The sequence below is a fragment of the Pelodiscus sinensis genome, chromosome 10 (assembly GCF_049634645.1).
Source record: "Pelodiscus sinensis isolate JC-2024 chromosome 10, ASM4963464v1, whole genome shotgun sequence".
In the NCBI taxonomy this organism is placed as follows: domain Eukaryota; kingdom Metazoa; phylum Chordata; order Testudines; family Trionychidae; genus Pelodiscus; species Pelodiscus sinensis.
The window spans coordinates 28,745,890-28,760,680 of record NC_134720.1 but is presented as its reverse complement, the minus strand read 5'-3'; the positions used below and the strand labels follow the sequence as shown (position 1 = coordinate 28,760,680).

The following is a 14,791-nucleotide window of genomic DNA, read 5'->3' as shown; positions in this document are numbered from 1 at the left end:
GCACCGTTAACAGCAACTCTCTGACTACGGTTATCCAGCCAATTTTTAACTTGTTCTTTGTGTATCCTATCTTCCAAACTTACTCTCTCTCTGCTTGTATTCATTACGTTAGGCACACCTCCAGACTTCTCGGTGAAGACCGAAACAAAGTAGTCATTGAGCATCTCCGCCATTTCCAAGTTTCCTGTTACTGCTTCTCCCTCCTCACTGAGCAGTGGGCCTACTCTGTCCTTGGTCTTCCTCTTGCTTTTAATGTATTTATAAAAGGTCTTCTTGTTTCCCTTTATGCCTGTAGCTAGTTTGATCTCATTTTGTTCCTTTGCCTTTCTAATCTTGCCCCTGCATTCCCGTGTTGCTTGCCTATATTCATCCTTTGTTATTTGTCCTAGTTTCCATTTTTTATATGACTCCTTTTTTATTTTGAGTTCGTGCAAGATATAGAACTGCTATAAACTAATCGGTTACATCTAGACTGGCATGATTTTGTGGAAATACTTTTAACACAAAAGTTTTTCCGTTAAAAGTATTTCCGCAAAAGAGCATCTAGATTGGCAAGGATTGCTTTTGCGCAAAAAGTGCTTTTGCGCAAAAGCATCCGTGCCAATCTAGACATGCTGTTGCGCAAGAAAGCTCCGATGGCCGTTTTTGGCTTTCTTGCGCAAAAAATTAAGGTGCCTGCCTATACTGGCCCTCTTGCGCAAGTATGTTTGTGCAAGAGGGCTTATCCCTGAGCGGGAATGGGAAAGTATTTGCGCAAGAAGCACTGATTTTATACATTACAAAGTCAGTGCTCTTGTGCAAATTCAAGCGGCCAGTGTAGACAGCTGGCAAGTCTAGACGCACCCATAAAGAAAGAAGAGCATCCCTATGAAAATACCTGCATGTGTTATCCGCAACCAAAGCTGCTTCCTTGCTCCCACTCTGACAAACTAGCAGCATACCCTTCTTCTATGCTGGTGATGTGCAACTTCCCCTGCTATTTGTTGTGAATGACTTTATATTACAATATTTTAATAAATAGTTTTTCTTGCACCTACACTCCTACTCTGGTTCATAAATATATTATGAAAGCCAGCTTTTAAATGACAAAATACTCAAAATTCTATATGCATGGAATGTAAAATTGTTGCAATGCAGAGAAAAAAGTTTTAGAATGAACAAATTCTTACAAGTGCTGATAGGAAATTTACTTTATGGAAGAAACATAGTACTGTGATGCAATTTCTCAACAGTATGAATCTCGGTTTTAAAAAAGAACAACCTGACACACATTTTAAAAGTACATTACTGCTTATGGGGCATAGTTTAAAAGGCAGGGTACTGCTTCATTTTTTGCATATATAAAGATCTAATTTATTTGCTAATAATTATTTAAACAAACACAAATTAAAAATGCAACAGAAAGCTTTTATCTCCCCTGAATTGTTAAAAGCAAATAGAGAAGTATTTCACACAAGCTTTCATAAACAAGCAAGATTACCATTGGCTTTTGCAAACCAGCAAACTAACGGCATAGCCTCAACATGACAAACAGTGTGGCTTACTACATGGCTCCGTCAATGGAGCCATGTAAATTAGTTTATTTGGCAGAGTCAAAGAAGCGAGGATTTAAATAATCCCTGCTTCATTAAAATAAACATGGCCGCCACGCTGTGCCAACGATCAGCTGATCCAACACAGCGCTGCAGTCTAGACGCAGATCTGTCGGCTGGGGAAGCCTTTGCCGACCGATCCTGTAAATCTTCTATATTAAATAATAAAAACAAATATTTAAAAAAGCACAACTAATTTTAGCAAGAACAAAAAATGACCACAAGGATTTAAATGTGATGTTTGGTATTTTCCCAGTAAAAGTCCAAAGCTTTTTTTTTTTTTTTAGTAAAGTTTTTAAAAAGCATTTTTATTGATTGTTGTCCTACAAGGTCACTGATGTCTAATTCCTGCAGACCTGTACCCAGTAAAAGGAGAAATGGAAACATTTATACAACATTAGAATGATGTGAAAAAATATAAAATATATTTAAAAACCTGAACAAAATTCAGTTACCCTGTTAAACATCTGGCTATTTACAGTAAAGTTTTTTAATTTGTTAAAAAATTAGCAGTATTTTTACCTATGTTAAATAAGACTTCATTCAATTTACAAAGATAACAGTATGCTCATTACTGTTTCATCAGTTGACTTATAAATTAATTCACCATGTGCCAAAAACTTCCAAGGCTGGGGATCCTCAAATTACTTTATACAAAACTGTTGCTCTTCTAATATATTTTTAAGTGTAATTGTTACATGGATACCTTATGAACATTACATTTATTTACAAACCTCTGACATATTAAAGTGTATATTACAGCATGCAGCCCCTCCAAAAATGGAGTGAAAATGTTACAAGCAGAAAGCCTTTCTATTATTAGTTTTTACCTCATTTTTTGTGCTAACATTTATTCAACCCTGCTGAATGAGCAGCTTTGTCTTAAAAGGATTAACATATTTATAATACATACAATGTGCAAACCATAATACATAGCTACAGAAAAGATGCATTGAAAATTATTGCCTGTTTTACAAGTGCATTTTGGTCAGACAACATTAAGAGGTTGTTTCTCCTGTGAAATTCCAAGGCAAAATTGGGCCAGTGATGCTTAAAGTGCAGTCATGACAGGCACTCTCTAAGACAGAGAACATGTTCAGCAGCCCTAATGGGAACTCCTATCATTCCCTTTCCCACCATCACGTGCCCTATGGAGTCTCCAATCAGGAGGTCAAATGACGATTTAGAATAACAAGACAAAGTCGACAAAACATTAGTCACTATTGGATAAATTCCGGCAATCCCTCCTCTCATTGACGAGTGTGCACTCAGAGTGGCTAGCCCATCCTGCTGCTGGGACTACGTTCTTTTTTTTTTTTTTATAACAACTATGCTAGATCAACAGGAACTAGCCTAAGTCCCCTTAAGCTGTGAATCACACCTCAGCTAGAAGAGAAGACATACTGTAACACTAATCTGTTCTGGGAATGGAGGCCGGAACTTTGAAAACCAAGCTTCCTTCCCCTCACTTTAGAAGTTCACTACATACTTTTTGCTTTGAAAAAACCCTCCCAGCTGAACACTGAAGCAACATTGGAAGGAAACAAAAATTTGAGTTGTTTGAATATCATCAACGAAAAAGACCGAAAGAAAACTGTTCTGGGTTCACCCCCTCCAATCCTTGGAGAACACATTAGCTTTGCTAGCTGAAACAGAGGTACTTTAATCATTGCTTTTATAAAAAAAAATGTGTGTGAAATGAGAAGCCATCACTGAGCGGGAGGAAGTCCAAGAAGCTAAGGTTTTAAAGGATTAACCCAATAGGAAATCTCATGTTATAAAAACCCTTCACTGAGGTTAGATACATAGAGAGATAGATACATAGATTCCAAGGAGAAAGAGAAGACCCAACTGAAGGATACTCTTATATTACAAAAGTAGAGAACTCTGCACTCTTAACTCAGTGGAGCCTCTTTTTTCTTGGTATCCATCTTCTCTGGAGTCTATTGAGGAAGGAGTACCTTATACAGTAGGTGCTCATGGGTTCCAATTTAGGATAGAGGAGGGGCTAGATAGCTCCTATTTATCCACACACATAACATCATCAGGTGTTAGGAACACAGAACTGCAACTTTCCCCTGAGGAGTGGGAAATTCCCAAATATTAGTTTGCTACTGCTGCTTGCTTGCAGGTCAACACGTTTGTGGGTGACTAGTGGTTGGCCTGTCCAGAGGAAGCTAAGGTGTCAAGGGTTTTTAAATTACCGAAAAAACAAAATGAGAGAGAGAGAGAAAGAGAGTATGTGTGTGCGTGTGTGTGAGTGAAAGTGGGGAGAGTGGGTAAAGACAAATGGAGGTGAAGCCACAGGTATGTGGAGCTGCTCTCCAGAGGCTACCGCACATTCCCAGGTAGGATTCAGTGCAGGGAAGACCTTAGCTCAGATCAGGATTCACTTAACTTTCTTACACTCTAAAACAAGAAAGAGGGGACTATCTAAAGATGTCACCTGCATTTTGTTGTGGGACCTTTAAGAGTCCATTTACCTTTCAGAGATGTTTAATTTAAAATATTCTAGATACACATAGTGAGATGCATTTCCCCCCCACAGACCCTTCCTCCCCTCATTAATTTTACAAATCTATGATTCACAGCTACCACACTACAGCTGTAGTGGGACAACAAGCATCAAATCAAGCCACTGTTGAGGGTCCTTAGTGCAAATTCTGCAGCAAATAAAACAGATCTCAGGGATTCTACACATTTGTTTCAAGTCCAAGCAAGCGTCCCATACGTTCCATGTTCTTGTCAATTGTAGTTTGACATGTGATTTCCTTGGCGCACTCCATTGGAAACCAACCTCTCATACCATCCCGCAATCGTTCACCTTCATACCAACCTGCAAGGAAGAATGGGGATGAAACAATAAATACATGTATAAGATACCGTGTGGCATGATTACGGTGACTCCTGTACATACAGCCTGTCATTGCATCTGTAAAATGGCTATATTTACAATGAGTAAATTATAAGGCACAGACAGGCTACATTATTTGGAAACATTGAGCATGCAATTAGGAATAGTAAAAATAAGATGGCACAGATACAGTATATTTGACAGGCTTATGCCTTCTTTGGATCCCAGAAAAGTAAACAAATTAGTCTGGGAGGGGTGTGAGAGACACAGACAGACAGACACTCTTTGTGGCAGTGAACAACTGGACTAAATGAAGGATTGCATTCTGCACGGCGCTGAGCATTCTCAAGTCCCACTGAAGCTCCTGGGAGTTGACTGCATTCAGTATCTTTGCAGGCTATGGCTTCAATGTTGTAATTAACATTTTTATTGTAGTAGCAACAACCAGGTTGGGCTCCTAAACATGACAAGCATTTCTGTAACAAATGACAGTCCCCACTTCATATGCTGGAACGTTATATCCCCGTAGAGAGCCACCCTCTACTGAAGCACAGCACAAGATGTAAATATCTTGCATTTGTGCAGTAGTCAGACAAACCAGCAAATATAGAGATCTTAACCCAGTTTCTTCATTATGGACTCATAGCTCATGGGAAAAAAATTACACCCACATTGTTACACCTGCAATTAATTATCTAGTCAAATCCTCTGAGTGGGATGGAATTTACTTGAATGCGGCCACAATGTCTGCATAAACAGAGGCCATCTTTCAAGAACCTGAGCCTAAATTTATGGTTCCGATGGTGTTTTTTTTAGGCTGACACCCCATTTCTTTGTGGAGTAGATAGTATATGGAAACCTGAATTCTCTATGGCTCTCTTTCCCAGCTTAACTAATCTATCTTGGTGGTAGCTAACTGCAAAAAGACTTACTCACCATCATTCACTTTTTGATAGACCAGAACCACATCAGCAATCTGAAGGGATAGTTCATCTGACTGCTTTGCAGTGTAAGTTCTGACAATCTCTACCTGTGTCAATGCTGAGAAAGAAATAGGATATACTGAATCACATGATGCGGTACAAGAAACTGAATATCCTTCTATTTAAAACATACAAAAAAGTCATTTTAACATCTCATTTTAGGATGTGCCAAAATAAAACAATCCAAGTAATCTCAGTCAGGCAGCACATTAACTTGCTGGTTTTCCACTTGGGGAGCTACTCACAAACAATTTGGGTCAGACATAAAATCAGCTAGCATTCTCAACCTAGCCACTCACAGGCTGGTACAACTGGTCAAACCTGTGTTAATGAATGCAAGTAAAATAACTCCTTGTACCACACCCTGAAAGAACTTCCTCAGGAAAAAACTGCATGCACAGAAGGTCAAGAAATAAGGGCTATGTTAAACCAAAAGGAATATCTCAAAGGAAAATCTGGATAATTTGTTTTTCAAAAGAAATATTTACTTTTACAGTCTGCATTTAATCAAGTTATCCACTGAGAGGCAGCTGATTTCTGTTTTCAAGTCAAGTCTTGGGAAAGTCTTCTTGTCTCTCACTTACTTGTTCTGTCTGCATTCTGTCTGTCATTGTTCTGTCCAAGGGCAGTAATCCAGCGAGCTCTTTCACTCCTGCAAACAAATAAATTCAGTTTTCAAGACACCTGATCACTAGTGCTAGAGATTATACCTTATTCAGGGCCTTAGATTTAAATCTTTCCTCTTTCTCACGGGAAGAAACCAGATAAAAAAAGGACTAAAAAAAAAAAAAGTTTAGTCAAAAACATGACATCTTTTCCTGTAAACACTTCATTATTCAAGTAAAATGAAACTTATTAAATGACCAATAACAGATTGTTTAGCAGAAGTGCCATTCTAATAAAGAAGCAGAATGGCACTCTATATATTTGGGAACAGTCTTAAGAAAGTTATCCAAACAGTGTGGGCTCTTGTGCAATTTTCATTATTTTAGTTATGTATCATTAAAGTAAGCTTTATCTTAGTATTTGTAACTAATGGCCTCAATGTTAATTACTAGTCTAACAACACAGGTCACAGAAATGGGTAGTAAGCAGACACAAATACTTCAGTTTTCCTGTACCTAGGACATGGCTGGATGTATATTTGGAAAGGAAAAGAAGTTCCTTACAAAAATCAAACGTGCTCTGACAGGGCCAAGTTCTGTCATTGGAGGTGCTCATTTGGGAAGTCAGAATATGCCATAAGCATCCCAGAGAAGAACTGTGCTACAAATTAATCATTTGAACTTAACCTTGGATAAGAAAGAACATAATTGATTTCAGCTAGAATATCTCAATATTTCTGAAGAGATGGGCAGAGAAATAATTATCAGTAGGACACATTCTAAGCATCACACAGTTCTCCTCAAAGAACAAATTGTTAACTGAACAATTTTTGAAGGGTGACAGGAGTGAGATGGGGCTAAAAGAGAGGTAATGGATAGGAGATGAAGAAAAATGGTAAGAGTATTTAAGAGATACCCAATCAACAGCTGACTCACAATAATGTAATCGAAATGGATTCGGGTTTTGACAAACTGAGATCTGAAATTGACACATTATGGCTTGATACAGTTCAACATGTGTGTGTTTCATCCCAGTTAAACTAATCCATTTGACTTGTTAAAAGGGTTCTCACATGCAGAGAAATGGCACCCATTTGCCTCAATGGGAGAGGGGGCACTTGATAGGGTTCACAGTGAAAGGCAAGTCCCAGCAACTAGCAAGAAACCCCTTGCTGAGGGACATCAGGTTGCTCCTCCCTGCCAGAGTCTCTCTCAATCATTGGCCAGCTAACTGGAGAGGGGTACTGATTGGCCAGCACTCCCCAGCTCCCAGGATTTATCTGGGGAGAGGGCAACGTGGAGCTTCTTTTGGCTTAGACCCAGCAGCCCACTTTGGACTAGGAGAGTATGGATGATGGCAGGTAGCACTGTGTTTCCATACTAAAGTTTAATAGACATTGCAAGCTGAGCCTCCCAGTTTATTCCATTCATGTATCTGTCCTCATTTCGCTGCTGTCTGCCTCAATGAATCTCAGTAGAAGGTGAGAGTGCTTTTAAAATCTAAAATCAAAATTACTTTTGAAAACAGTTACTTGTACATGAAAAAGATCAAAAGCTTTTACATCCCATGTTTTAAATGAACCAATACGTGCATGAAACTGGCAACGTGCTCAGACTAATACAAGCGTCAACTAATACAGTATTTTCAGAGTATCAAAAACCGTTTACACTGGAGCAAGAAAGCAAGAGAACTGAAAAACAGAAGAGTAAAGGCAGTTTGAATTGGTCACCAGAAAAGAGAATGTCACCTTGAAATCTCATCTTTTTTCCTTCCAGTCTTTTTAAATGCTGCTGCTAAAAACATCTTCTAACATTCTAAAATTCAGAGTAAAGATAGTGATGATGAAACATAATTCCTGGATGCGAACTTGGAGGTGTTTGGAACCTAAGCCTTACAGTTGGTTCCCCTTTCAATTGTTCTGCAAACATCTCCAAATTCTGGGGCTTAACAATTGCTAATACGAACCAGAGCCCCAAGATTCAGTTTTGATTTGGGACCCCATTCTGTCACTGCTTGCATTCTGGTGATGATGGTTTCCAGATCCCCATCTTGCTGCCTGTACCCCTCCCAAACTTCTCAATTGAGCACTACTTTGTGCTACTACAATCATGCCATATTCTAGGCATGGCTATTCTCTCCACATGTGCAAATTCCCCCTTTAGAACAACTTGTCCCACAAGGCCTTTCCATTATACCCTCCTAACAGGATGCTAGCTCGAATCAAGTGGCAGTTACACAGTAAAAATCTAACACTATTGTACTCCCCCTTATAAAGCACTAGAAGATTTACCGGGTGTTTCTCGGATCCATAAATAGTTGGGTTTTTTTTTGAAAGAAAATTAAAATGTACATGCTTAACTTAAATTGTTGCTCTGAGGTGGGGCTAAGGATGAGGGGTTCAGTATGCACATTGCCCCAGGGAGACAGGACTAGCTAAGGGCACCATTTCGGGAGAGCAGTCATGAGTACCAGAATGCGGCTTGCTTTTCTTCCAATTCCCCTGACTATCAGGGAGTGAGGGGAAAGTACTTGTATTTCGTGAATTACTCCTCTGACCTCTCCCCTCACCAGCTAGGAATCAGAGGCACAGAATTCAAGTACTTTTCCCTTGCTCCCTGATAGTTTGGGGCCAGGTGAGAAATGCCTCTCCATGGCCACTGTAGCTGCAATGGACCTTACTGTGGGAAGGGTGCATGTTCCCTGGCAGGGGCCAGTCCAGTTTGGTATGCCCCCTGTGCTCTCCAACCAGAGTGAGGAATGCAGCAAACTGTGCACTTTCCCCTCACTACCCTAATGAAGGGGAACAGCTAGCAATAGTCCCGTAGGAATCGGGGGAAGGGGAGACGCTTGAACCCCCCCAAAGAAGGTTGGGGGGTGGGAGGCTCAGAGCTAGAGATGTAAAATCCTGTTTAATTGGTTAATCGGTTAAACCTGATGGTTAACCAGTTAACCAATTAACTTGGACGTGGGCAGGGAGACCCATTCCAGCCCAGCCAACTGGAGCACTCTGCCCTGCCTGCTATATCTAGCCTGGAGTGCCCCTCCCCACTAGCCACAGACCTGACATGCTCCAGCCTTCATGGGTTAACTTTTCACACCCTTAGCTAGGTAGTCCCAGGTAAGGATGTGAATGTATAACCAGTTAACCAGTAATTCTCACCCTTAATGGGTTAACTGCTGGGGGCTGGAGCAGCTCCTGCTACAGCCCCACGGGGGAGATGGGCGCACCACACACAGGAGCTGCTCTGGCCGGGCTGAAGCAGCCCCTGTCTGAACTGAGCCCAGGCTCCCCACAAGCAGGGGCTGTTCCAACTGAGATGCCAGTGCACCTCCTGCCTGCAGCAGGGAGGCAGAGGGATGTGCTACAGCCCAGCAGCCCCCCTGCCCACCCTACCCTTTAATCAGTTAACCGATTAAACAATATGTTTAACCAGTTAGCCAATTAAATTGGATTTTACATCCCTGGTTCTGTAAAGGAGGGACACTTTCACCTGGCTCTCTTTTCTGTATAGTTTTATGAGAAGCAGTCCCATTCCAGGCACATCCCATTTTTCTGGCACAACCAAACCCTAATCTTGCTTCAAGTTATAGTAAGAGGAAGCTGTATACCAAATTTGGTGGTCCTAGTTCTTACCATTTAGGACAGACAAACACTGAGACACACACTCTTAAGTATACAATAGATTGGTTATACTATCTTTGGGGCATAGTGTTTAGATTATTTTACTTAAAGAAAGCATTGATTAAGAACACAGAATAGGAAAACAAAGAGGATTCATGGAATATGGAGTTGTACATAAATTGTCAGGATTCTTCAGCTTTGAAAGAGGATTCTTCAAGGACAACATGATTTACTTGAAGGTTATTACATCCTGATTATTAATTAATCCTGATGATTAGTGGTTGCCAGGCACACCAGAATAGGGGACAAAGGATAAGTTAAGAGAATTTAACCAAACATTAGATATTATATTAAATAGTATATTAATACTGTATATTACATTCAGCAAGTTAATGGGATGTTAGTAGGGTTAGTTGAAAATTTTCTGATGACACTATTTTTGATGAAAAATTGGATTTTTGCCTAAAAAAAATATTTAGTGAAAAATGTCAGTGGAAAACCGAACAATTTTGATTAGGAAATGCTGCCATTGTGCCTTGTAGGATTTATAGTTTCCGTACTTCGTATCCTCATTCTGCTCTATGGGCCAAATTCAATGTGAAACTCCAACTGTCATGGTGCACCATGACAATGGAAATCTCAGGAGGCACAAGAATGTCTCATCAAGAGAGGAATGAAGATTGATGTGGAGCCTGTCCCATAAGGAAGAAGAGTCTGAGGCAGGCATCTGAATTACAACTGCCATGAGGCACTCTAGCAGCATTTCAAATCAAGTTTTTGGTTTTCAGTTAAAGGTCTGGGGGCATGATTATTTATTTATTTATTTATTGCAAATAAGTAGAAATTTTCCATGGTTTCCTGTTCCCTACCACTCCACTTTTCCCACCAGCTCTTAAATGCACTTGTTGGCGGAAAAGATAATGTCATGGAACCTTCCTCCCCCCCCCCCCAATGTAGGCTTTAGGCCATTTTGCAGGGGAATATTTTTATTGTCCTCTGGAATACAGAAATAATTTTAACATTTTAAAAAGTGAATGCATCACAAATACTCCTTCCTTCTCTATATATGAATGGCTATCAGCTTGCTTGTTATCCTCCATAAACAAGTTAGTAAGTGCTGATTAAATACCAACAACTAAAACAAAAGTGAGAGAAAGATCACTAGCTGCAAGATGAGCACCTGGTCTAGGAATACCGAATCTTTGCTTCATCATTTGAAATTCTGTACTCTAGGCCTGGTTGTCCACTAACTTCTGTAGTCATTTACAGCTATGCAAAGGAGTGAAAAACTCTACCATTCTGATTTGGTAGCATTCTACACCCACTTTGCACTGGTGTGAAAAATAATACAAAGTATAGGACAGCAGGGGGAAAAGGCCTTCTCTATATGAGGCCCTGCATACACACTAGAGGTATGATTTACAATCAGTTTAGTTGGTTTGATGCAAAAAGCTTTGTGGACACTCTTAAATCAACTTAATTCTAGTGTATGTTGATACAAGTTAATTTAATTAGAAGTAAATTTATCCTAAACTTAAATATGCCACTAAATCTAATAAAAGTGTATGCAAAAGACTTTGAATGCATTTAATTTAAATTTGGTTTTTAAAAATGAAAAAATACTGTTTACAGAGTCATATTTTCCATTTTTATAACTGGGTTGTTGGTGTTTTTAATAAGCAAACAATTATCTTCCTGAGGCAGGTCAGAGATCTAACCAATAGTAATTGAGTGTGCTCTAAAAAGAAGCTAACCTTTACATTAATCTCTCAGTTCCCAGCATTGTATGCAGAAACAACAGAGCGTGCAATGGTCGGTGCACATGCCATCTAGACAAGAAAATGTTTCTAAATTTATTCCAACTATAAATTCAAAGGGTAAATATTTTGAACAAAGAGCAAAAGCTGAAATGCTTCTTCTCTGGAACTTTCAAATAAGCTGTAGAATCTGATTATTTCTATGTGGGAAGCCAGTGCGGCAAGCAGGTGAGCTAGGAAATAAAGACAAAAAAAGTGTTTCTTTTTTCTAATTCCAAGTGATATTTAATTTAAATAACTGTAGTTGGTGGCAGGTGCATTACAAACTATCCCAAGAAGAACATGCAAGAAATGAACTTTTCATACATAAAAAACACATTGAGATTTTCTGATGAATGGCACTTGATGGATATTGTTTTCCTTTTTTTGACCCAAGTGGCTGGTCACAGTTTGAGGCCCTGTGGATATTCCAGTTTGGAAGAGAAATTGGTGATAGTTAGCTATGCCTTTTATGCAGTTTTGTTTATTTGCAAAGTCCTATGTCTCTGAACACAGACAGAATCAAACAGCAGGGAACAGCTTCTATTGCTTACAGGACTACACACACACACAGCTTGGCTTTCTGCCAGGGCTTTGCTTTCAGGCACTCTCTGGCTATGTCTACACTCGTGGCTTCTTGAGCAAGAAATCTGCAAATGAGGCTATGCTGAGCCTCATTTGCATACCTAATGAGCCTCTATTTTTGCAGAAGAGGCTCTTGCATCAGAAGGAGCTGTCTACACTGTCCCTTCTTGCGCAAGAGAACCCCCCTTGTGCAATGCCGTTATTCCTGAAAATAATCAGCGTAATGGCATTGCACAAGAGGGTTTTTCTTGCGCAAGAAGAGGCAGCTCCTTCTGGCACAAGAGCCTCTTCTGCAAAAATGGCAGCTCATTAGCTATGCAAATGAGGCTCTGATATTTCACGCTTAGCCTCATTTGCATATTTCTCACACAAGAAGCCACAAGTGTAGACATAGCCTCTGTTTTCAGTAGTTCTGTCTCTTTGGCTTTACTACACAAAACAATACTCAGCAAAAGTACCTGGGCAGTTCACCCCCCTCACCTGGTGGTTTCTCCCAACTCCAATACTAGAGGTAGCCAAACTGTCGTTTGTGAGCCAAATGCAGCTTTTTTACAGTTAATGTGTAGTTTGAGGAGTCCCCTACAGCTGCCCTTTTCTCCACCTACCAGACTGTGGGGGGAGAGGGGAGGAGAGCTCAGGGCCACTGCTTTGCAGTGAGATGATGGGGTAGGGGCTTCTGCCCAGTGAGGGGAGGCTTAGGGTTCAATGGGTGTGGGGTTGAAGCCCTGAGACTCGGTGGGTGCCTCCCACAGGACCAAAGCCTCAAACCCCAGCAACTGTGCCTCAGCTCTCAAACTCCTCAGGACTGTCATATGTGGCTCAGAGGATCAGTACATTTGACCACCTATGTCTTATACAATATTTCATCTCTAAATTCCAAGGTTTTCCTATTGTGACCCAAAAGTTGTGGTGTCAGGAGGAGGATAATAGAGTGGCTGTGTTTGCCAGTTGATTTTCTAATCACATAGATTGCTAATGTGATATCAAGAGCCTCTCTTTAGGAAGTTTCTTGTGGCTCTCAGATCCATTCCTGCAATCTCATCATCTTTGTTCTAGTCAGGGCCGTGCCCAAGGGGATGTGGGACTTGTGGCCACCTCACCATGTCCCAGGCGTGGGGTTCAAGGCAACCTCCCGCACAGGCCCAAACTCTGCTCCACCCCCACCGCACCCCACCCCGGCCTCAAATCCTACCCCTGCTTCCCATGCCATGCCCCTTCCTGCCCCCTGCTCTGCCCCTTTCCTCTTCCCCGAGCCAGGGGATTACCAAGGGTCAGGTGCAGGGTAACATCAGGAGGTTGCCCCCCTTCCCCCCATTCACCACAGTGGTAGGAACAAAGTGGCCAGTCAGCCTGCTCTGCTCCACCATGCCACATTCCCAGCCCACTGTGCCTCGCTATTCCATGGGGACAGGAAGCAGAGCATCCTGGAGCTGTGGCGCTCTGCTTCCTGCTATCGCTGAGAAGCCATGTGCAGTGGGCTGGGAGGGCAGCGCAGCAGAGTGGTAATCTATGTAGGATATTAAGACTAAATAAACACTTTGCAGTAAGGTTTTCAGTAAGGCAGGTACATGGAACATGGCTATGGAGGCAGAATAGCTGATCGTTATGAATGTCTAGAGATGGTAATTCTCACAGGTAAGGCAAAAATTCCTTGAAGACCTTAATGCAAAAGGAGGGTGGGCGGGGGGACTGGATAATTTTGATCTCAAACTACTCAGAGCTAGCACATGAGATTGCAGTTCAGTAGCAAGGATTTTTAATAACATGACTAGATTTTTAATAACTAATGTCTAGAACACAGCTAATGTCCTACTTATAGTTAAGAAAGGGGGGAAGTGACCTGGACAATTACAGACTTGTGAGTCCGACCTCAATAGTATACAAGGGTTTAGAACAGTGATGGGCAACCTAGTGGGCCTCCAAGCTGGCCACAAGATTGTCCTAACCAAGATAGTCTCCTGGGACAAGATAACTGTGCTTAGGTGCCTAGAATTTGAGGGGTGTGCTGCCTGAACTATAGCAGTGCTATGATTGGATACAGAGGGAGCGCACAGCTCTCACAGTCAATGTTGTGTGAAATCAGCAGGCAAATCACTTCACGTGCCCTTGCTTAACGTGCTTTTCACTTTAGTAATACCAGTAGTAAAATAAAACTATGAGCATGGAAACCAGCAGAATCTGGCAACCCTGCGTTGTGAGCAATGATAAAGTGTCTTGTGGTCCACACATAGAACCCCGATAGGTTGTATGCACAAATTGTGAAGGAAAGAATAATTGAGTTCTTGGAGGTAAACAGTAAAGGGAATGTAATACAACATGACAAGGTACTGGAAAAATCCTGAAGCAAGTTGTTAAACAGTCAATTTGTAAGCACCTGGAGGACAATAGGCTTGTAAGGAAGAGTCAGCATGAATTTGTCAAGAACAAGTCATAACAAACCAACTTAATTTCCTTCTTTGGTAGGATTACTGACTTAGTGGATGGGGGAAGCAATAGATACCATATTTTTTGATTTTTAGTAAGGCTAGATGAAATTACTATAAGGTGGGTGCACAACTGATTGAAAGAACATACCCAAAGAGTAGTTATCAATGGTTTGCTGTCAGTTTGGGAGGGCATACCTGAAGGGCCTGGCTAAACCCAGTCCTGGGTTTTGTACTATTCAATACTTTCATTAATGGCTTGGATAATGGAGTGTGGAATATGCATATAAAATGTACAGATTACACCAAACTGGGAGGGATTACTACCAC

At 40.9% G+C, this 14,791-nt stretch overlaps 1 protein-coding gene across 1 annotated transcript in view; it reads right to left on the bottom strand.

The window, feature by feature from the left end:
- Nucleotides 1-1,178: 1,178 nt before the first annotated feature.
- The window catches only part of ARHGEF26 (Rho guanine nucleotide exchange factor 26), a 114,789-nt gene continuing 101,176 nt past the window's right edge, over nucleotides 1,179-14,791 (bottom strand). The window contains exons 13-15 of the mRNA XM_075937745.1: nucleotides 6,014-6,081; nucleotides 5,383-5,487; nucleotides 1,179-4,428 (exon numbers count right to left, since the gene is read on the bottom strand). Of these exons, the coding sequence (XP_075793860.1) occupies nucleotides 4,286-4,428; nucleotides 5,383-5,487; nucleotides 6,014-6,081 (316 nt within the window). The 3' untranslated portion in view covers nucleotides 1,179-4,285. The remainder of the gene's footprint in view (nucleotides 4,429-5,382; nucleotides 5,488-6,013; nucleotides 6,082-14,791) is intronic.